General features: G+C 36.3%; 1 protein-coding gene across 3 annotated transcripts in view; it reads right to left on the bottom strand.

The window, feature by feature from the left end:
- Nucleotides 1-22,089, bottom strand: part of LOC131066729 (ATP-dependent DNA helicase Q-like SIM) — a 287,762-nt gene that overhangs the window by 34,245 nt on the left and 231,428 nt on the right. For 2 of the 3 annotated variants that reach the window (XM_058001560.2, XM_058001562.2), the window contains one exon: nucleotides 8,411-8,491. The exons of the other annotated variant lie outside the window; for it this stretch is intronic. In XM_058001560.2, the coding sequence (XP_057857543.2) occupies nucleotides 8,411-8,491 (81 nt within the window). The remainder of the gene's footprint in view (nucleotides 1-8,410; nucleotides 8,492-22,089) is intronic. 3 annotated transcript variants of the gene reach the window in all.

The following is a 22,089-nucleotide window of genomic DNA, read 5'->3' as shown; positions in this document are numbered from 1 at the left end:
CTATTCCTGATTCGCTGATGAAGAGTATGGAGAAAAGTAAGAAAATGATAGAGGCACAACCTATTGATGACATTGATGACTACTTAGCTAGAAGCAATAAGGAGAAAGAACCTAAGAGAGATGAGATTTAGTCACAGGTAGCTATTCCTATTGGAGGTGTGATGACGGATATTGCTACCCCCATGGATTTCCAGATTACTTCAGTTGGCCTTGGCTGTACTACAAAAGAGCAGGAATTTCAGGAGGTTGGTGACACCCTTAAGGCTATCAATGCAAGATTGGATGGAGAAATAGAGAAAAGAGAGAAGTATGAAGCAGAGAATATCAAACTTAGAGAGTACATTGCAGGGATAAGGCGTGAGAATCCCACCCTTGTTTCCCCTATTGCAATTGATCATGGACTACATTCACATTATGAGGTAGTGAGAGATACACTCTCGAAGGCGGAAAAATGGATTGAAAACACAAAGAGACAAGCAGATAATTTCCTTACTCAATTTGTCCAAGCATTTGACAAGACAACAGGGCTCATATTCAGAATACAATATTTGGAGAGAGTTTGGAGGAATTCTGACCTATTCAAGAGAAGACTATTCCATGCCTCAAAGATTTGAAAAGGATTTCCAAGTCCACATTGGTCAGGGAGAATGTTGTACACAATGGAGATAGATACGATTTCCATGGCTGGTATTGTTCATTAGCCATGAAGAAATCAACTTATGAGAGCGCACAAAAAAGTTGTGCAAAGATGGAAGGATCTATTCATGATATTCAGTTGAAGATCCTTGCCTCAATTGAGGAGTTATTGGGGGTTGATGTCAGTGAAGTCAGTGGTTTACACTTAGTAGAATTGAAAGACAAAATGAAATTCATGTATTTCAATCAGTTGGACTCTTTGAAGAAGAGTGAGATAGATGATTTGGTCTCTTTGTTGATTCATGTTCATAATTCATAGAAGTTCATGCTAGATTGGGAGAACACTTTGGATGCTTGCTCGGATGCGTTGGACATGATTGATTTACAACAGAATACCTTACCCAGCATTTCCATGGAGGAGTTAGATTTTGTATTAGCTAGACTCTTGGAGTATGCTAGGAGAGAGAGAGATGCAGGATGAAATCTTCTAGTAGATTCCCTATTTGATGACTAGGTGTCTTTCTATTGAGTCATATGTTGGTGGCTCCAATTTTTATGTAAACCCTAATTAGGGCAATTCTAGGGTTTTGTTGGCATGATCTTAGCCCTTGATTTTGTCTTAATCTTGGTCATCCATTTTGTATGAGACTCTATATATACCTCATTGTCTCTCATTTGAAAGAGAGAGTTTTTGTAGAATTGTTGGTATATGCTACAACTTTTGAATATAAATCATTGTTCGACTTGATGGTGATTTTGTCTTTCAAGTGTTGTTTTGCATTCAAGGTTCTCAATTCCTCCAAGTTACATTAGAATTTTCTTTCAATGTTTGTTAGAATGAATGAAAGAATTGTTGAGTATATTTGTGTGGAATCTATGAATCCATACCACTAGCCTCTAGTTGATTGTAAGTGCACCTTGCGTGGTCAACTGGAAATTTATGCAAACTTAACTTTGATTATTACATATCCATTGTTATGCATCAACTTGGATGGTCTCAATGCATGATGGTAATAGTTTGAAAATCTATGAAGTATACTTTAGATGATTGCACTAAGCTCGTGTCAAGATCTATGGGATTTGATGGTGAGACCTTGCCTATTTTGATTCCACTAAATTTATTCATCATTTCCTACATTCCTAGGCTTAGAATAGAATAGTAAGTCTTGTTAGAATTAAGTCCAGAACTAAATTGCCATATCCTAAGTTATCAGCACACCCATTCCACATTCATGATAAGAGAAATTGATTTGAACAATTGTGTAAGTCCCCAAGTGAAAACAGCAATTCACATCAACCATTGAGTTACCCACTTGTCAAGACCTGATTGTAGAAACCTTGGAATCATTTTAGTTGATCTTACCCTTAGCATCTGAGGTGATTTTGTTCAAGAGAGGGTAAAGTACTTTGGTATTTTATTCTGAATGTTTTGTGCATAAAACAAACATCAACAGGTATCACCCCTAACTTTTGTCTAAGAAACTCAAAAGTCTATTTGGCAATAGGCTTTGTAAATATATCTACAACCTATTCTTTGGTGGTAACATATTCCATTTCACTTGTTGATCTACTACTTGTTCCCTTAAGAATTGGTATCTGATGGGATGTGTTTAGTCTTTGAACGCATCATTGGATTCTTGGATATATTAATGGCACTTGTATTATCACAAAAAATAGATATTGGGTGATCATACTCTACTTTGATATCTTTTAATGTTTGAGGCATCCAAAGAACTTGAGTACAACATGAAGCTACTTGTCATGTCCCCTCCTTGATCGTTATATATATACTAAATAAAGCAATTATTATTAATTAATATAATAATTAACAACAAATGATTATTTTAAATTTATTGATTAAATATTATTTAATTAAAATATTAATATTTCTTACTAGTAATATTTTTGAAATATTCAAATAAAAATAAATTAATATTATATTATGAACATAATTTATATATTATAAATTATAAACATAATTTACCCATTCTTAATGGTAAACACACTTTATACATTTAAAATAATAATTAAATAAAATAATAAAATAATTCTAAGAATATAAACACATTATTTAATTAATAATTTTATATTAATTAAGAAAGAATATTAATATATTTATGATATATTATCTGATCACTAATATAATTACAGACTGAAAGTACTGCACATATTCATATTCATTAACGGTAAAGAAGCAACAATAATTATGAGACATAATATTAAGACTGCGATTTGTTAAATACTAGAAAGTGATCAAGGAAAAGGAATAACTTCCTCGACAACGATTAGTTTTTGAATTAAAAACCACGACCTTTCTAAGTGGATATCACTCTTACAAAGGATGCATCTATTGAGGAAGGCACGGGGATATAAAGTGAAGTAAGGAAAGCGTGAAAAGGGGGGGGATACACAAACAGACTTATAGAATGTTATACGTTAGAGAATTATATACTTTACATATATTTCAATAAGATATCAGAGATATCAATCATGATTAAGGAAGCTATATAAAAACTTATCTTTTAATCTCATTACTCAGTTAAGCATTAGTATTCAAGGGCCAGTCGGGTTGCATATATTCAACGGTCAATATTTTAGAACAACACCATCACAGTTACAAATTCCCACAGCAAAATTAGGCTCAACAATATAGCATTATTACTACGATGTGATAGAGGGGGAGACATTGAAGGGAAATAAAAGGAAAAGCGGTGATTGGTGATTGGTGAGTGTTGCTGCCAATGGTATGTATATTCTATAATTATTACAGAATTTATGCTTCTCTCTATAAACTATTTTACAGCTATATACAATTATAATATTGTTTGAGATATATATGTTAATAAATATAAATAATGAACATTTCAATATTTAGATTAGTGGTAATGTATGAATAGTTTATTATATATAAATAATGAACATTTCAATATATATATTAATGAATATAAATAATGAATATTTTAATACATATGTAATGAATATAAGTAATGAACAGTTTAATACATATGTTAATGAATGGTTTTTAGATGTTAATAAATAGGTATAAACATTTTTTTTTAATTTTTTTTTAATTTTTTTTTATAGGTAATTGGCCGAAGCCTTAATAGCTTTTGACTGGAGCTATGAACCAGTGGGGACACAGTAGGGAGCCCCATCCCCATTACATTTCTTTGAATTATTATTATTGTTATTATTATTATTATTATTATTATGTTTGATTAGATTGACCCCAAGACCTTCCCCATCCTATGGAAGGCCAAGAGTCATAACTTAGAATTCTTCTTTAGATGTCCCTATTGGGAGTTGAACTTGGGTCTCCACAATGAGAACCCAGTGTTTTAACCAATTAAGCTCAACCCCTTGGACAGGTATAAACATATGTTAATGAATACATATCAATGAATAGTTAGGAATATAAGTTAATAAATAAATGTGAATATTTGATAATGGACATTTTCTAAATATATGTTATGGAATACATGCTAAATTAGGAATATGTAAATGTGGATTATGGAATGGAGAATAGTACTAATTTCCTCCCTATAGCCTAATGGAGGGATTATGATAATCCCTGGTAGGCAGTATATACTGAATATCTATATGCATATATATGGCTTGGTTGACTAAGTTCATCCAAGAAGAGACAGATCTGGCCGGTCCCCTCTGATGGACTTGGATGATGAGATGCATCATCCAAGGCAAGGAATTGATCAGCTATGATGGTCTTCCTTGGTATGGCTTGGATGTAAGAAATTACATCCAAGGCAAGAATTGAATTAACCTTCGATTTCCTGGATGACTTGGGTGTAAGAAGTTACATCCAAGACAGGAATCGAATTAACCTTCGATTTCCTGGATGGCTTGGAACCAAGATGGGTTCCAAGAAGGCAAGCTTCATAGCCGCCTAAGGACATATCACAATACGGCACTCATATCCTTTTTATTAGATAAGAATTGAGAGTAGTGTTAATTAAGTAATTTAAATTAAATTGCAAATTAGATTGGTTATGTATATATTTTGTTGTGTTCTAACAATTTGTTTTGTAGGAATAGTGATCTCTAGCTAGTAGGGACATTACAGTGGTATCAGTGGTATAGGAGGGGACATGACACTACTGCTATGTATTATGCTTCAGCTGTGGACATAGAGACTAAAGCTTGTTTCTTGATAAACCATGAAACAAGATTGTTCCCTAGAAAGAATACATTGCCACTAGTACTCTTTCTATCATCCAAGCTTCTTGCCCAATCAACATCTGTATATGATTTCAACGTGAAGTCTTCACCTCTCGGGTACCATAAGCCACAATCCAAAGTTCCTTTTTGTTAAGTTTAATTAAATTCTGTGATCAAGAGGCTAGGACAGATGAAAGGTATAGTCTGGAATTTACTTCGAACTGCAGTAGTGCAAATGAAGGAAGCACAACACTTATTAATTTCAGTATTGTCATCCTCCCCGTTGGATGCATGTTATATATCTAAGTGAATGAGAGGGTACGTAGAGAAGAAATATGTCTTCCCACGTGGGAAGACACATCTCTTCCTACATACCACTCCTAATATCACCGCACATTAACAAAACAAATTATTTGCTTGACCAATCGCAATTTATGATAAATCGTTTGATCTCAGCCCGATGACAAGAAGAGGTGTGGCTGGTGGCAAACACCCTAATTCGATATTTATTTATAGTTTATTGTTAACATGTATACCACTATGTTAACATATAATTAATTCATGTATCGGAAATGGTACGACCAATGTTACAAGAATTAACACTTTTTAAGTATCATGCTCCTCTTCCTCCCTCCACTTCCTTTCCTTGTACCGTTGTAGTATTTTCTTCCGACGCTACTCTTGGTTCGTTTCCTCCTAATGATCTTGTAGGCCAATGAAATTTCGTGCCAACAACCTTGGAAGTCTTCTGAGAAAATCGAAGATAGAGTCCTTCACTTTCAATTTGTCACCAATGACGCTCTCAGGGACCTCTCTCTCTCTCGAGTTTCCCTTTGAACGTACTGATTGATGGATACCTCCCACAAGTTTACCAGATCCTGATCAGTCGATCTTCTGGTATGTCTTCCTCTTCATCGGCTTTCGATACCAATACTTGTTTGAACGGTCAGCCCATTACAATTGAACATTGCCTATCACCATATTGCCTCTTGATGGTTTAGATCTCCAAGTTTATATCAGCAACAATGCCAAAATGTTTACTCCCGGAGGGATCTAATTTATATTACACAAAGTAAACAAGTACAAAAATATATCACATAACAATATATCATGTTAGAACATAATATTATTAGGGGTCATACCCTTATAACATTTATATATAATGTTCTAATATAAGGTTATAAAAACTTATATATTATATGCTTTATAAGCATATCCCATTTGAAATAAACATAATCTAATAACTATTAGATTATTAATTATTTATGAATGGAGGTTATTGAAAAGGTGTGGCTAGTGAAGTCACCCTTCCTCCTATATTTAAGGAGGTTCCCTCTCATTTGAGAGATGTGCGAATTTGGGGATTTTACGATGAGTTGTTGATTTTTAGTAATCAGACTGAAAGTAAATAACTGAAATTGAAAATACAACACATAACAGCACAAAACAACACAAGAATAACACAGCAGTACCCTGGGAAACCTCCCTCTTGGAGGTGAAAAACCCAGCAAGCAATCTCAGATCAGATTAGAATAAACACAGAAGCACATTACAACTTAGTCTGCTCAAGACATAGATCAATTAGGGCACAACTTATCTGAGACAATCTGATCAGAATATCCTTGAAGTGCAGTTCGCTTTCACTGAGTATCTATCTGGAACCTCGAGGATAATATGCCAACCCTTTGACAAGTTCTGCAACCTTGGAGAATGATTCGCTCAGCCTTGAACCAAGAAATCGCTGTTCTTGGATGATTCGCCCAAGTGATAGGTCGCTGATCTAACTAAAGTAATTCACTACTGATACTTAGGAGAAATTCGCTGCTAATCAAAAGTAGATTGCTGAATGAATGAATGCTTGAGTTGTATATTTGATCGCCCAGATTACATTGCTTATATAGGTGACTATGTCCTTAATAACCCTTGGTCGGCCTTGTCTATTTAGGAGCCAAGTTACATTTCAAATATGGGTCAAGGCCCATTCACAAGTTACATCAATTGTTGCTTATTACAAGTTTCATTTGGGGTAGGACTCAATATGAGTCTCACTTAATTACACGTTACATATACCAGTCAGTTATACAAGTTACAACCATCGCCCAAATAGGGCCTACCCTATTATTATAAGTTACAATGAGGCCCAAGCCCAATTACATGAATAACTTAAACTAGAATCTGATCTTAGCTACATATTTCAACAGTTGTATCACCATGCACAAGAGGTATTATTGGTCATGTGGAAGTATTGGAGGATTGTCCCCAGGTTCTAGTCTATTTTATGATAGACTACGTTTGTAAGTGTTTTAATAAAATGATGCTTTATTGGGTTTTTTTACCCGAAAGGGTTTTCCCCATGTATATCTTGTGTAATGTGTTATTTTCATAGTTTTATGATTCTTAATGCATTTATTTTATATCTTGTTTATAATGATTAGTATCCTAAGATCCTAATTTCTAACATATTATAATAGGAAATAACACCAAATCATGGCCAAAAATATGTCTTTATTTCTAAAATATGTAATGTGTACAATTCAGAACAGTCCCTATTTCCAAGGCATCCATGAAATATATATATAATATCTGGCGGTTGGTTAAGAGTACCAACTGTGGGCAACTACCAACTACTCAGAAACATATTGTTCATTACATGGCCAATTATTATTAAAAAAACATTATTTATTATTTATGGCAGTTTTGCTGACTACAAAGTAGTATATTTGTATATTTGGAACACGTGATATTCAAAGAAGGATTAGAGATAGATATAGAAAATTAAGGCTATAGTGGAATGGCCTATTCCATATATTTTGGGCAAGGTGGGGCACTCTCACCAAATGGCAAGTTTTTACATAAACTATATTCAACAACTTTACAAGATAAAAGATCCTGTAACCTTGTTCATGAAGAAACACAAGTATTTTCAATGGATTGTATCAAAATAGGAAAATTTCCAAACACTAAAGAGACATACAGATGATGAACCTATTTTAGCACTTCCATAATTGGGTAAAATGTGTATAGGGTTTCTAGAGGAACTTTTAAGTCAATGGCATCCAATATCTTATTGTAGCAAAAAGTTTACAAGGGAAGAGGAAGTAGAGAAATTTGAGCAGGAATTGTCTGCAATTGTGCAAACATTATGCCATTGGAGACACTAATTGATGCCAAAAGAATTCGTCCTTTACACATCATCATGCTTATTGATATCTTTAGAGCCCAGCAAAGGTACAAGTTTGTTTTTCCATATGGGTGAACCTTTTACTGAGTTCTGTTTCTATTTTCAAGCATAATAAGGGAATATGAATGCAGTAGCTAATGCACTAAATCTGAGAAACCTTTGAAGTATGAAAAAAGAATATGATCTGAAAATCTATTCCCAAAATCATGTCTGTAAAAGGAAAATAAAGTATGCTATAACACCCATAGATTTATGAACATCCATGGAATGTTTTAGAATCTTAGATTGCATCTTAACAAGAGTATATTTTCTCACTGCGTTGAAAATTTCTTAAATACCAAGACATGGAAGAAACCACTCACAAACCAGAAGACATCCTAATACTAAATGGTTTTAAAAGATTCCATCATTAGCTACCTCTCTAATATATCCAATATCTTCTAACATGCGCCCAAATCCTCTCCACCATAATCTACCTTTTGCTCGCCCCTCTTCATGCTGCACAAATGTAAAGTTATGAGCAAACTATTTCTGCGAGTGAGATATCATCAAAAGAAGAAAAACTGACAAGATAATCTGCTAAAAATATGATAGATAAAATAGATAAATTACATCTCTTGGTATCATTTGGTAGATGTCTTTAGATTCTTATTTTTATAACCACACCTTGCAGACAAGTAATGTATCCCTTTCTTGACATATCACTCTTAGTAAGTTTATCACCTCTATTCCCAGGCATAAAATATTCTCAGTCGCAATCTTTAAAACCTCAAATTAGTGATGTTTAAAACAAGCATAAAGAGGTAAAAAATGCTAGTGCCAAAATTGTAGGTGCCTTTATTTTGAAAGACTTGTTCATTTGTGTAGGTGTAGGGAATTAAAAAGACACACTACATTGTTGGTTTGGATTCGGAACAAGTTCATAAATAACTACGAACAGATGCTATGGCATTGTGCTAAACATAAAACTGTTGGTGTGTCATGTTTGTAACCATATCAAACTCAACGTTTATACTACTTTTGGTCAATTTCTGTCAATGATTAATCATTGTTTGTACGCCACTCCATGTCAGTTGCAATCTTTCTCAGTTTGATTGTCTTATCATGGTCTTGTGGATTTTAGCTGGCAACCCTTGCAAGATATAAAGGTTGCACTATTCTAGACGAAAATGATTAGGTTCCTGACTGGTGATGACTATATGAATAGAAGAGTAAGTATGAAATGACTAAGAATTGAAGGTTTGAAGAAAATGAATAAGCGTTGGCACACTTTTTCATTGGCTTTGCAACATGTAAACTTTGTCATTAGTAAAAAAAGAAAGTGGCAAACATGTTAGTAATCTGCACCTAAGTTGTGGTGGAAAATCAGCAATGAGGCACAATTCCTGGTGTGTTTAGCCACTTGTTTTCTCCACCAAAGTGGACAAAGGGTTAAGTGATGAGTGCCCTACTACTGTTTTAATTTGTCTCTTGTGAATGCAACACAAAACAAAATACAGTGTATATTACTACTATTCTTGAAATTGTGTGGGGAAGTGGTGAAGTCCTTTTCAAATGCATTGACCTGATTGTCCGAGACATACAGAATGAATGGTGTATTAGATTCAAAGCATGAGTCTTCAGATTAGCATATTTTAAACATCTTTGAAGGATCTACCACTATCAAAATATTAAATATACGAAAAAATTCATCAAAATCTTCTCTCGAGTCACTTGTTAGTAGTTTATTTTTAGCCCATCATTCTTTCCAACAAGATGAGCATATTCTAGAGAATGCTATTTTTAGTGTCTATTTATAGACTGGTTATTTTTAGACAACCTTGAACAAGGTCTATTGTTTGTTGTTACTCACGAATCTAACTAAAGATTGCCTAAGTTGGGATTTAGTATTAGTGGATTACATTTTGTGATAAATCTTGCATTGCATCGTGACAAACTATTCTTAGGGTAGAAGTGTGTGGTAGCTTTTTTTATCTATATTCATGAAACACATTTCTCAAAAATAAGTGCTCTAAGCACTTTATCAAAGATGATGAGTCATTATGGAGGATTAAGAATTCAATACTCATTCAATAAATTTAGTATGCCTCTTTTGTTGCTCAAATTGTTGTCAAAATGTTATGTCTTATGTGTTATTTGTGCTTTTATGAGTTGGAATATAGTGTAATATTTACTAAACGATTTGTATTGTAGTAGATGTTAAGTTAGTAGTTGTAGTTTCAAATGCAACTATCACATTTAGCTTGTAATATCTTGTGTATGTGGGCTAAGGTAGATAAAATTATTGTTAACAAGTTTGCAAAATTTATATTTGCAAGTTTACTCAAAGTTGGAGATTGTGGCTTTGTATTGGTTTCTTAATTTAATCTACAAAAGGCTTGTGTCCTTGTGTTTAAGACTATTCAAATCCTTTTATATAGTTGCACTACTTAGTTTTTGTATTTAGTTGAATGGTTGAAGTGTAGTGTTGTGTGTATCACACTACGCCCCGTCTCACACACGGACCCCTTCGTTAGCTTGCTTCACGTAAGAGAGAAGGGGAGTTGTGTGCTAAGGGCCGAAATTTGAAGTAAAAAAAAAAACTCCAAAGAGGCTTGAGATTGTTTTCCCAACACCAGCTCCTGAAGCATTCGCAGAATGGGTAGAGTTGGGCCTTCAAACTTCATCCTGACCCTTACCAAACCGAGCAAAACACCGAACTTGAGGATCAAAACAAAAAAGAGTTTCTACGGGCCTTTTTTTAATGCAAGAACAAAGTGTGAAGTGTATTTGTCGTGAACCTAGCATCCCCGATAAAAACATCGAGAGTGGTGTAAAGCTTTTTTTTCCAAAAAATGGGATTGTTGATGAGAGAAAGGGGTCCACGCTAGTCGAGCCATAAGATGAGGAGGGATTTGGTTATCGCCTCAGAAGAAACAAAAAGACCGAAAACAGTGAGCCCCGTCATAATCACTGAAAGATACCTTGAGATAGCAAAAGGTCAATAGGCATAAAGTATGGTTCAAATGTTTTTGAAAGCCAAAACATTTTGTTTTAACCTTAGAAAGGGTCGAAAATATCACAAAAAACTTAGCGCTTAAAAGCACCCAACGTAAGTCAAAATTTTGACATTTTCTCTGAAGTCGCCTCTCTCCCAAGCCTTCTAAAATACCGAGAACTATGAGGGCGCTAGAAAAAAATATGAAGTTCGGCAATTTTTTTACAAAATCATATGTCTTGTTCATGTCCAAGATATCTCCCCCCCCCCAAAAAAAAAGTACCAATCAAGACATTGTTAATGGATCAAATCAAAAGTTCGGGTCTTTTTTTTTATAGAAAAAGCACTTTTGTCGGCATACTTTATAAGGTCGAAAATTCCCTTCTAGAAAGGCCCAAGGTAATAAGTATTAAAAGGTCAAGGCAAAGATATAAAGTTCAGTCTTTTCCAAGCTCTTATATAGGCCAATAAAATATCGAAAACTTTAAACGATGCAAAGGAAGTTCAGCGGAATCATCTTAAAGTCGTCATCACCTTAGTCAAACCCCCTCAAAAATATTGAATTTAGAGGTGCCAAGCATGTTAAGGTCAAAACGAATAACATAAGTTCAGGCTTTCTTTCTTTTAAATACAAAGGCAAACGGGCCAAATATACCTGTTTCGAGCTTCTTATCATCCCCGAACAAACACTGAAAATGGTGTTGAGCTTTTTTCAAGAAAATAAAATCATGAGGGAAATAGAGGTTCAACATTATTAAGACCACGAAGGGAGAAATGATTATTCTTTACCCCTTGTTTTCACCAGAAGAAACACCAAAAGTTGTGTTACTGCTTAAACGTTCGGAAAGGGAAGAATCAAGTGGGCTGATCGTAGATCGAAGCCCTTATCGCCCTCAAGATGCAATCTTTGGACCTCCCTTTCAGATTTGTTTCTACAATCACATTCAAAAGGCAAAATTGCAAGATTCAACCAATCAGCCTTGGAATTTTGATGTGATGGACAATTTCCATTTTTTTTGGGCGGATTCATAATTCTAAGTTTGGATCATAACCAAGCCTAGGTAAAACATATGGGGGATCATTTCACAGTTGAGGATGTGATTAATGTTTATTTATGAGGCTTTAATTCAAATTATGTCTCTTTTCAAGTATGATTGCAAACAAATGAGGATATAGGGGCCAAGGGGAAACCTAAGGCACAGACTGAAGGTGTGACCAAGGGCAAAGTGCAACAACGATGAGAAGCAATTCAACCAAACGGGAGAATATCTCAGCAGCTTGTAACGCCAATGAAGAACATGTCCCAAAGATCGAGAAGGCGAAACCATCACCACTGGCAACAAGTTGAAAGAAAAACACTCAAAATGCTACAAGAAATGCAAAATTAGAAATGCACGACTAGAATTGATAGCAAATTGAAACTGTTTATAAAACAGTGGCCTTATTGTAAAATGACTACTTGTGGACCCAGTTCAATATAAATTCAAAAGGGGACACAAGTCAGTTATTGCCTAGGTACCTAATTTACCTTTTTATGCCTCGAATCTAGCAAAACTTTGTCCTCTAGCAAAATTGATTGAAAATAGATGCAGGTAGTTGTGGAGTGTTGACGTGTTTTTTTTTGACAACGTCCAACACAGAATAAAGTTGCCTAACGGTCACTTTACTCTCTCTTGATCAAAGCACGATTGTATGCTAAGATTGTCGTAAGTTCAAACAATCGACTACAAGGTTCCTATGTGCAACAGAAGTGACTTAGTAGGCTTGACGTGATATGTTGTTAATCCAAGGGGACTTACGTTTGGATCGTTCTTTCACTTCTTTCCTATGGCTGGAATTTCATCATCGGATATAGCAATTCTATGATGCTTCTGCTTCGAACGAACTAAACTGAAATGAATTGAATTTAAGTGGAAAAGGGTTAGAAGGATCTAGATCTACTCCTAAGGGCAGTGATATCAATAGATAATGCTTTAGTGGACAAATCCCAAATAAACTAAGCTTTGCTTCGCCAAGTTTAACTACAACTCCGCAAGAACAAGTGCAATCTTCTAAGGATGTTAAAGGATTTTCACATTGAGAAGGTGCATTTGATTACCCAACACGGTGCAATCCAAACGACTATTCACAATCGAACTTAGCACAAATTTGGTGGTTCAGACTAGCTTTACACTGCAACTTATAATCAACAAGATACAAAACGTATGAACCATGGAAATTCATCAAACACCATCACATTCTCCACTGAAATCAAAGCACTACTCTACTTCTACTCTAAGTGAGGCAGGTGAAACCATGCAAGTTTTGAAAAATAACTTAAGTGGACACCATCAGAGAACAATGTTTCACTGTTATTATCTCAAAAACTTATCGCAACAATTTCATACAAATCTCCCTGCTTTACAAATGAAGGGGTCACCCCCTTATATAGGCTTCAAGCCTTGAGGACATGCAAGCCCTAATTAGGGTTTTCCCTAAAAGATTCCCCACACAATGCAACAAGGTGGGAATAAAAAATAAATGCCCATTATGCCCATATACAATTAATTCCAGCCCATTACAATTGGTATCCAGAATGCATTAAATGCACCACTCTTTACTAAATTTGCCCAACATGCACTATATCTCAATCGACATTTATCTCCACATGCGACGGCAACATGCAAAAGAATCAGCCATGATGCCATAAATGTGGCGGCTACATGCAAAAAGATGCTCCATTAATTCAACATGCGTTGACTCGGTTGCCACTTGGCGGGAAACCCTTGGAGAGAAAATTCCTAGAGGGAGCATTTAATCAAGAATTGTCTTGAAATTTTGAATTTGCCCTGTCTTCCAGGAGATTTTTCATCTATTTTTAAGGACTTTTTTTCAAATTAGGGTTCTAGGGTCTAAGAGAGAAAATTCTCTCACGAAGCCAAATCTGTCATCATTTTGAAATTCGGATGATTTTTCATGCCCAAAAGAGGATTTTTCAAAAAATTTCCCTCGAGAAATTTTCTTTCAATTTCCATGCCTTGGAAATTCTACGTTCAATTCATCCTTGAGCATGGAATTCATGATGAGGAGGAATTTTTATTTGGAAGGAAATTCCCTCTCTTCTTCATTATGGCGCTACTCCTCACACTTGGGTGGAATTAGGCATGATGGAAGAATTTAGAATGCTTGTTGATTTTCCTTGGCACCCTCCATCTAGCGCCCATACCTGACCTCCGGCACTATTTCCACTACATGGTGGAAGTTTGCTTTCTACCAACTTTCCTTGACTCCCTCATTTCAGTGCTCCACAATCCTCTTCGGTGCTAATTAGGCATCATGGAGGAATTTTCAATTTGGTGACCTTTTCCATGCCACCCTCCATTTGGTGCCTTGCCTTGACCCTAGGCATTGTTTAGGTGCACTGAAGCAATTCATGGTGTGGAGGAAAATTGCTCCACACCCTTTTTTAGCGCTCTCCATTCTCCTTGGGCGCTATTTTGACATGGTTAAGGAAAAATGGGGGTGGAGGAAAATTCCTCCACCACCCCATTCTACCACCCACCTTTGCACTTGGGCACTAAATCAACATGGTGGAGGAGAAATGCCATGGAGGGAATCCTCCATGATCTTACTTTGGCGCCCATGTTAACTTTGGCATGATTTCATTTGCTAAGGAATTCTTGCTTGGCTTTTCATCCATGCTTGGCTCTTTTTCAATTGTTTTCGGATCAAGATGCCATATCTAGAATTGAAGAGATTTTCTTCTAGACTTAAAGGATTTTTTCAATGCTTTCCAATTCTGGAATGGAAATCCATACTTAGCCTCCTTTGATCAGTAGCCTGCCTTTTCCAACTTTCCAAGTTTAGACGATTCTTCAGGAATGTTCAGTCTTCCGTGTCAGCACCTGTGCCTATGGTGAACCTGACAAAAATTGACATACTATATATAGTAAGTGTTGTGCATATCACACACCCATCCCTGTCATTGACAGGGGACCCCACCTCTGGGTTCTTCGCATGGGTGATAGTCCAAGTCGAGTGCCACTGAGGCCAATTTCGGCCTCTACGGCCATTCTGCAAGCATCGAATCAAAAAGTCTATTTCGCCCAATTAACTCCATTTGCCTGAAAATTCCATTCAAGAGTCAAAATCTCACAAATGAACTGGTAAACCCTGAAATCAGTGAGTGAAGGATCAGACCTGAGAACGTATAAATTGAAATACAAGGATAGCTTACAAATCAGCTTCGAGCGTCAAAATGCTAGGTTTACATTCGCCCTCTAAAAGCCGAAAACCATTAAAACTCTCAAAAATACCTTTCAAGCCAACTTTCAAAACGGCTCAAAATCTCGAGAATAGCAAGATATAAAATCACGCATAGTGGCCAAAAAATCAAGTCGCATTTCGGGTCAATGGGCCGAAAATGATAAAGCACATATTCATTTCAAAACCGAATCGCGCAAAAGCTAATCTTTGAGCCGAAAATTGCGAAGCGTAAATTCACACAAAATAACCAAACAGCCCGAAATTGCGGATAAAATAAGTAGAGCGCGTTTTTTTGTAAAGTTTTCAAAAAGGGCTTTTAGCCCGAAAATGCGAAAATGATGTAAAATGCTTAACTTATTTTAAGTTTGCAAAATGGCAACTCAGGCCGAAATCACGAAAACGCGAAGGAGAAGGCATTACTTTAAGTTTGCAAAATGGCCACTCAGGCCGAAATTGAAAATCGCGTGAACTTTTCAAGGAAAAGTGTTGTTCTTTTAAAACTTGACAAAAGGCTTCCTAAGCCCGAAATTGTGGAGGGGGAAAGAAAATAAGAAAAGCGTTAAACTTGCAAACTCGGCTTGTAAGCCGAAAATGAAATAAGGAAATCGCGATGTTTGCAAAACACCTCATTTGGCCGAAAACACCAAGGGGGTCAAAGTTCGCATTTTAATCTTCTCGCCCGAATTTCTTGCAAAGGGCATTCAGTATGAGTTAAAATTGCACTTTTTCCTGTGATAGGCCGAATACAAAAGTAGACATGATCACGTATACTTCATACATATCCAAGTTATGGTGCTACGACTTTTTGGTGTTTAGGAAGCAAGTTCAGCGTTTTTGAAGCAAATGAATCCGAAGTTTTTTAAGAGTGAATGAAACTAATTCGCACAAAATCTTCATATAAACCAGAATCGTTCATTTTTGTCAGGTTTCATTTAAAATTGTAAAGCGAAATGTAAGTTTTGCATTCTTCTTCAAGGTTTGAATTTCACGAGAAGCATTTAAAAGATACGTCTCGTAAATGGCTTCTTGAGTCGGACATCATAAATAAAATTTAATGTTTGTTAAATTAAATTAATTTATTTTTCAAATTGATTTATTAAAATGAAATTGATTATTCGCAGGACGTCATCGCAGAGAACTAGGAGAAGGCCTGAAACGACAAAGCCAGGCGCTGAAAGCTGAAGAAGAAGATATAGGAACGCGCTGCAAAAGCGTGAGACCTGAACCAAGCATTGGGAAGCGTGTCGCTGAACAAAGATGAAGTCCACCATCGGGACCAAAGACCGAAGAACACTCTGAATGCGGCAAGTCTATGCATTCTCGAGAAATACACAGCTAGATTTAATTCCAGAAGTTCAGTTTCTGAAAACTGAAACTGTTATATTGTAAAATTGTCTATGGGCCCCACTCAGATATTTTGAAAGAAAGGGGAAACAAGTCAGTTGTGGACAGTCATGTCCAACTACCGGATAGACTCAAATTGAATCCAGATAGTTGCAGGTAGTTGAGATAGTGGTTGGATAGATGACTGAGAGTTTAATGGGCAAGGGCTAAGGCTGCTAGCTTCTGGAAGGCAGATCAAGACCCTTGGATGCAGTCCATCCTAGCCTCTGATTCATATTGTAAATTATATAAAAGGCAGAGGCCTTTCTTTTGTAAAGGGTTAGACAGTTAGAAGGTTAGATTGTTAGAGAGTTAGATTTTAGAAGTTAGAATAGGTTAGATCTTAGCAATAGCATAGAGATGTTGCAGAAATTGTTGTAATAGGCAGCTGAAATCAATATATACACATTGATTTGGTGTTTATTGTCTTGTTTTCATCCTGTTTGCATGGTTTCTTTCAGCATTTTAGATAGATCTTTCTATTTTGGGTGTGTAGGTATTTGATAGATTCAGGCTCATACCATTGAGGATATACTGATTGTGTATCCTTTCATATGGTTAACCTAAGCCTTTGAATTGCGCTTAGTTCAATTGCAGGTGTTCATCTAAGCTACGCTAGAATTGGGTGCTTAGCCCTACGTTTGCAGTCTAAAAATCTTCCAAGTCCCTTTGAAGATTGCACCGTTCCTGCGAGGTTGTGAGCCATTATGGCCAAGTAGGGATTGGTTATGTTGAATCCGTCTACCCGCATACCAGTCTTGTTAGTTTTAGATCTCCTATCCCTTCCCTTTTAACTTTATTTCACAGTCTGAGAATCACAACAGACCACCTTGTTGCAAAACGTAAGTCCCCTTGTGCTCCCAACAAATCACATCAACCGCTAACCTATCCCGCAGTCAAGACTTGACAACCGAAACAGGTCATCCCCATTGATCAATTTAACACAACATTACGGATTTCCTTATCTCAAGAGAGGATAGGATACTCGGCAAGATCATTCTATTCTACGTTGGCCGGATGAAGTCGTAGCAATGCGATTTTAGACACGTCAACAATAAGTACTTCAAAATGTTAGGATTAAGGCAAAAAAGGATGCAGAGACACTAAAAATATAAACTACTAAAAATAGTAAGTTTGATTTTTGGCAAAATTAGACCAATCCGAGAGGTAGTGAAATCCCTAAAAAATAGGATCTTTCTAAAACTAGAAAGTTGCTCAAAATTCGCTCAAATTTCATGTGTAGGTTCCTTGAAGGGTCCTAATTCTAATACAATGTTCAGCTTTTCAAAAACCCTAGAGGAAAGGCCTCAAATCCAAGTCTAAAGGGCAAAACCCTAAAATGGACAAAACAGGCTCTAGACTTGATCAAATTTACTCAAACGAGTTGCAGACTTGATCAAATTGACCCCAAAACACTTGCAAACCGAGGAGACTCACGAGACTGTTGCAAAAGGACCCAAGGAAACACAACCAAAAGACCAAGAGGACCTAAAAAGTAGGGGGTCCCCATTTGCAATGGGGCGATGTGTGAAAATGTCACAACATGGAGGTAGTTGAAAATGGTTGAAAAAGGCAATTAGGAAGTTATGAGAGTTACTAGGTATGGGTTAAAGTTGGCAAGCTTCTAGAAGGCAGATCGCAGCCATTGGATGGGTTAAATCTTGGCCTCTGATTCAAAATGTAAAAATGTATAAAAGGCCAGTGCCTCTCTTTGTAAAGGGTTAGATTTTTAGGAGTAAGGATAGTTAGACAGCTAGTAGATTAGGAGTAGAAGTAGAATAGGACTATTGGACATAAATTGTTGTAATGGCAATTGAAAACAAATAAATAAACATTGAACTATGGTGTTTGTCATTTTGTTTTCTTTTGTTTGCATGGTTTCTCTCCATCTGGTTAGTTAATGTCTTGTGATTTTAAGGGTGAAGTGAGAAGGTATTTGATGTGATTTCAAGTTCAGACCATTGAGGGCTTGTTGATTGTAGGTCTTTGTGCATGGTTAGCCTGAACCCAATACTGTCCTTAGTTCAACTATGGATGTTTGTCTCAGGTTGCGCTAGAATTGGGTACCTGAATGAATATCCATAGTCTGAAAATCTTTTGTATCCCTTGGAGCTTGCACTATTCCTGTAGAGTTGTGAGTATATCTCTGGCTAAGAGGGAATTAGTTTATGTGAAATTTGTCTACCCACAACACTAATTGTTACTATTACTATCCTTAGGATTCCTAAACCCTAATCCTTTTGCTTTTATTTTCCCTAGTTCTAGAATCAAGGCATCGTCAGATGCAAACCAGCTTGTTACATTCGTAAGTCCCCCAGTATTTACTAGCAAAACACATCATCACTAAGTTATCCTAAGCTGTCAAGAGCTAACAGTTGGAGCCTTGAGGTTGTCCCCTTGGACTATTCAGAACGGCATTAGGGATTTCCTTATTCAAGAGAAGATAGGATACTTAGCATTCTATTGTGTTGACCGAAAGATTAGCGTGCACTTTTCCCACGTCAACATGTAGTAGTTATTGAGTTTTCATTTAGTCAAAAAGCATACAAAAAGTTTTGCCCTAAGTTAATGTGCATGTCCACTTTACCTAGGCAGATCCAAAAAGACACCTCTAATTTAGTTTAGCATGAGAAAAAATCCCCCAAGAAAATATTGTATTGATTGTAAATAGCACACATATTGTTCAAATTATGTTAGTTTTTGTTTACAAGGTATAGTGTCATAAATTGTATCCTCATACAATTTTGTACTCATTTGGGGCTCACTTTGGGTTTTCTCCTTCCTTGCCCTCAATTATTCCTGATTCTACCCAGAGTGCCTAAATTTGAGGTCTCAACACCTTGTCTCTTCTTTCCGACTCTGTTCTAGCCCACGAGGATTGGACTAGAGCGCCTAGCACCATACTCCAACCAAAAGGGGCCCATATTTGAACCCTCTAATGGTCAGAAAATACTCTTGATGTCAGCTTTCTTTGTAATTTTCAACACGTTTCATGAAGTTGAGTATAAAAGCAAGTCTTATCCCCTAATTTGAAACATCTCTCAATTACATTTTCCTCATGAGCAATTTGATTCCAATTGAGCAAGCAATCAAGCATCTTCAAGGTACTAAAGGAGAGATCAAGTATTTAAATTTTCAAGCATTCAAGATGGCATTCATGATCAAGTTTATGTGAAGGCATGCATGATCTTCCACCTAGCGACACCAACCTTTCATGAACACTTCAAGGCAAGAAGATTCATTAGTAAAGGTATAACATTTCAATTCAACATTTCTTTAAGGTTTCAACCTTTGCCTTGTAAGGGTAGGCTCTTTTTTTCTATTTATCATTATTGTAGGGTTAATTCGAACCTAAAATTTGCCTAAGGCAAACCCCTATACAATCCAACAACATTTTTCTCTCTCTTGTATGTGCAGGTTTCAGATTTGATAAAGAAGGATTGCAAATTCAAAAAGTACAAATAGAGACAAAGAGATCCAGACTTTGAAGAAGTAGAAAACTCTAGAGATTGTTCAAAAGTCTGAAGCGTTTAACACTTTTCTGATGATATTTCAAGGAGATAATCTAAACAATATCCTAATCCCAAATCTGTTCCTAATATCTGCATTAGACACCTTCAGCACTAGGATGCCTAGCTGCATAGTCCAACACTTTTAGACTCAAATTGTAGACATAGGTTCCTTTCTGATTCCTATTTCCAAATTTGTTCTCAGAGTTCGCATATTTGTTCTGAGCTTACTGTTTATGCTGATTACTATCAATTTTGCATCTTTGGACCTAGACCTTGCATTTAATCATCCTTTCTTATCAATTAATATCAAAGCACAACAAGGAACCAACCAAATTCATGTGCCGAGCTATCCCAAGGGTTTACAGTTGGGCCTATTGGTTGTTTCCCCAATGTATGTTGATGTAAATGGGTTTGATTCTAGTGAACCCCATTCCCTTACCAGTTACATTTTGGTGAACCTGACTTTTTCTTGCATAATTTCTGATTTGGATGTTTAGATCTGTGTTTAATTCCATATCATTTTCATATTTAGAGATATTATTTGCTGAAATCCATCATTTCTATAGTTCATTTTGCTAAATTAAGTGCTTAATGGATCATTCTATTGAGATATTGCATTGTTTAATCACTTCCCTCATTGCTATAGTTGCATATCAATGGTTAATTGCTTGCACTATCATTTGCAATTGTACAAAAGGCATCATGAGCATAAACCTATTCCATTAGCTTTGCCTTTTTGTGTATGAGTTTCATTACCCATTGTCTCGAGTCCAATATCCCTGTGAGAGGAAGTTATAGACTTATGGCTTCCCAAGGTTTAAACACTAAGGGTGTTGGCCTGAGTTGACTAACTTATTCCCTAGGAGATTTGGTGAATCCTCTTATTTCAATCCAACACCTAACATGCCTCACATTGTTGATAATCCTTCCCTTCATGCTTCTCATGATGAGGATGTCTCTCCAACTTGTTGACATGGCTAAAATCGCATTGCTACGACTCTATCCGGCCAATGCAGAATAGAATTTACTTGCCGAGTATCCTATCCTCTCTTGTATAAGGAAGCCCTAATGCTATTTTAGTTGATCAAAGGGGACAACCTCATGGTTCCAAATGTCAGTTCTTGACTGCGGGATAACTCAATGATTGATGTGTTTTGTTGGGAGCACAAGGGGACTTACGTTTTGCAACAAGCTGGTCTGCTGCGATTCTCAAATTGGAGAATAAAATCAAAAGGGAAGGGTTTAGGAAACCTAAAATTACGACTGGTATGCAAGTAGACGGATTCAACATAACCAATCCCTGCTTGGCCAGAATAACTCACAACCTCGCAAGAACGGTGCAATCTTCAAGGGGACTTAGAAGATTTTCAGACTACAGGTGAATGCCCAAACACCCAATTTTGGCATAGCTCAGATGGACAAACTGCAATTGAACTAAACACAATTTTAATGGCTCAGACTAACCATACACAGGGATACCCAATCAGCCTATCCCCAATGGTATGAACTTGAATCCATCAAATACCTGCACACCAAAAGATCTATCTAAACTGCTGAAGGAAACCACGCAAACAGACTAAAACCAAGATGATAAACACCAAATCAATGTCCATTATATTGATTCTAGCTGCTTTTACAACAATTTATGCAGCATTTCTACTCTATTCCTCACTCCTAAATTCTAATCTTCTAACAATCTAACCTATTCTAACTGTCTACAAAAACTCTAACCCTTTACAAAAGAAAGGCCTCTGCCTTTTATAGATTTTACAATTTGAACCGATGGCCAGGATTGACTGCATCCAAAGGCCCTAATCTGCCTTCTAGAAGCCTGGCAACTTTAACCCATATCTACTCAATTCTCAGCTATCCGCCCAACCATATTTCCAACTACCTACAACTATTTGGCAGTTAGACATAACTATCATGTGTTGCTTTAAAATATCTTGAACGGGACCCACAAGCAGTTCCTTTATAAT

The sequence above is a fragment of the Cryptomeria japonica genome, chromosome 9 (assembly GCF_030272615.1).
Source record: "Cryptomeria japonica chromosome 9, Sugi_1.0, whole genome shotgun sequence".
NCBI classification, from domain to species: Eukaryota; Viridiplantae; Streptophyta; class Pinopsida; order Cupressales; family Cupressaceae; genus Cryptomeria; species Cryptomeria japonica.
This window is presented reverse-complemented; position numbering and strand designations above follow the sequence as displayed.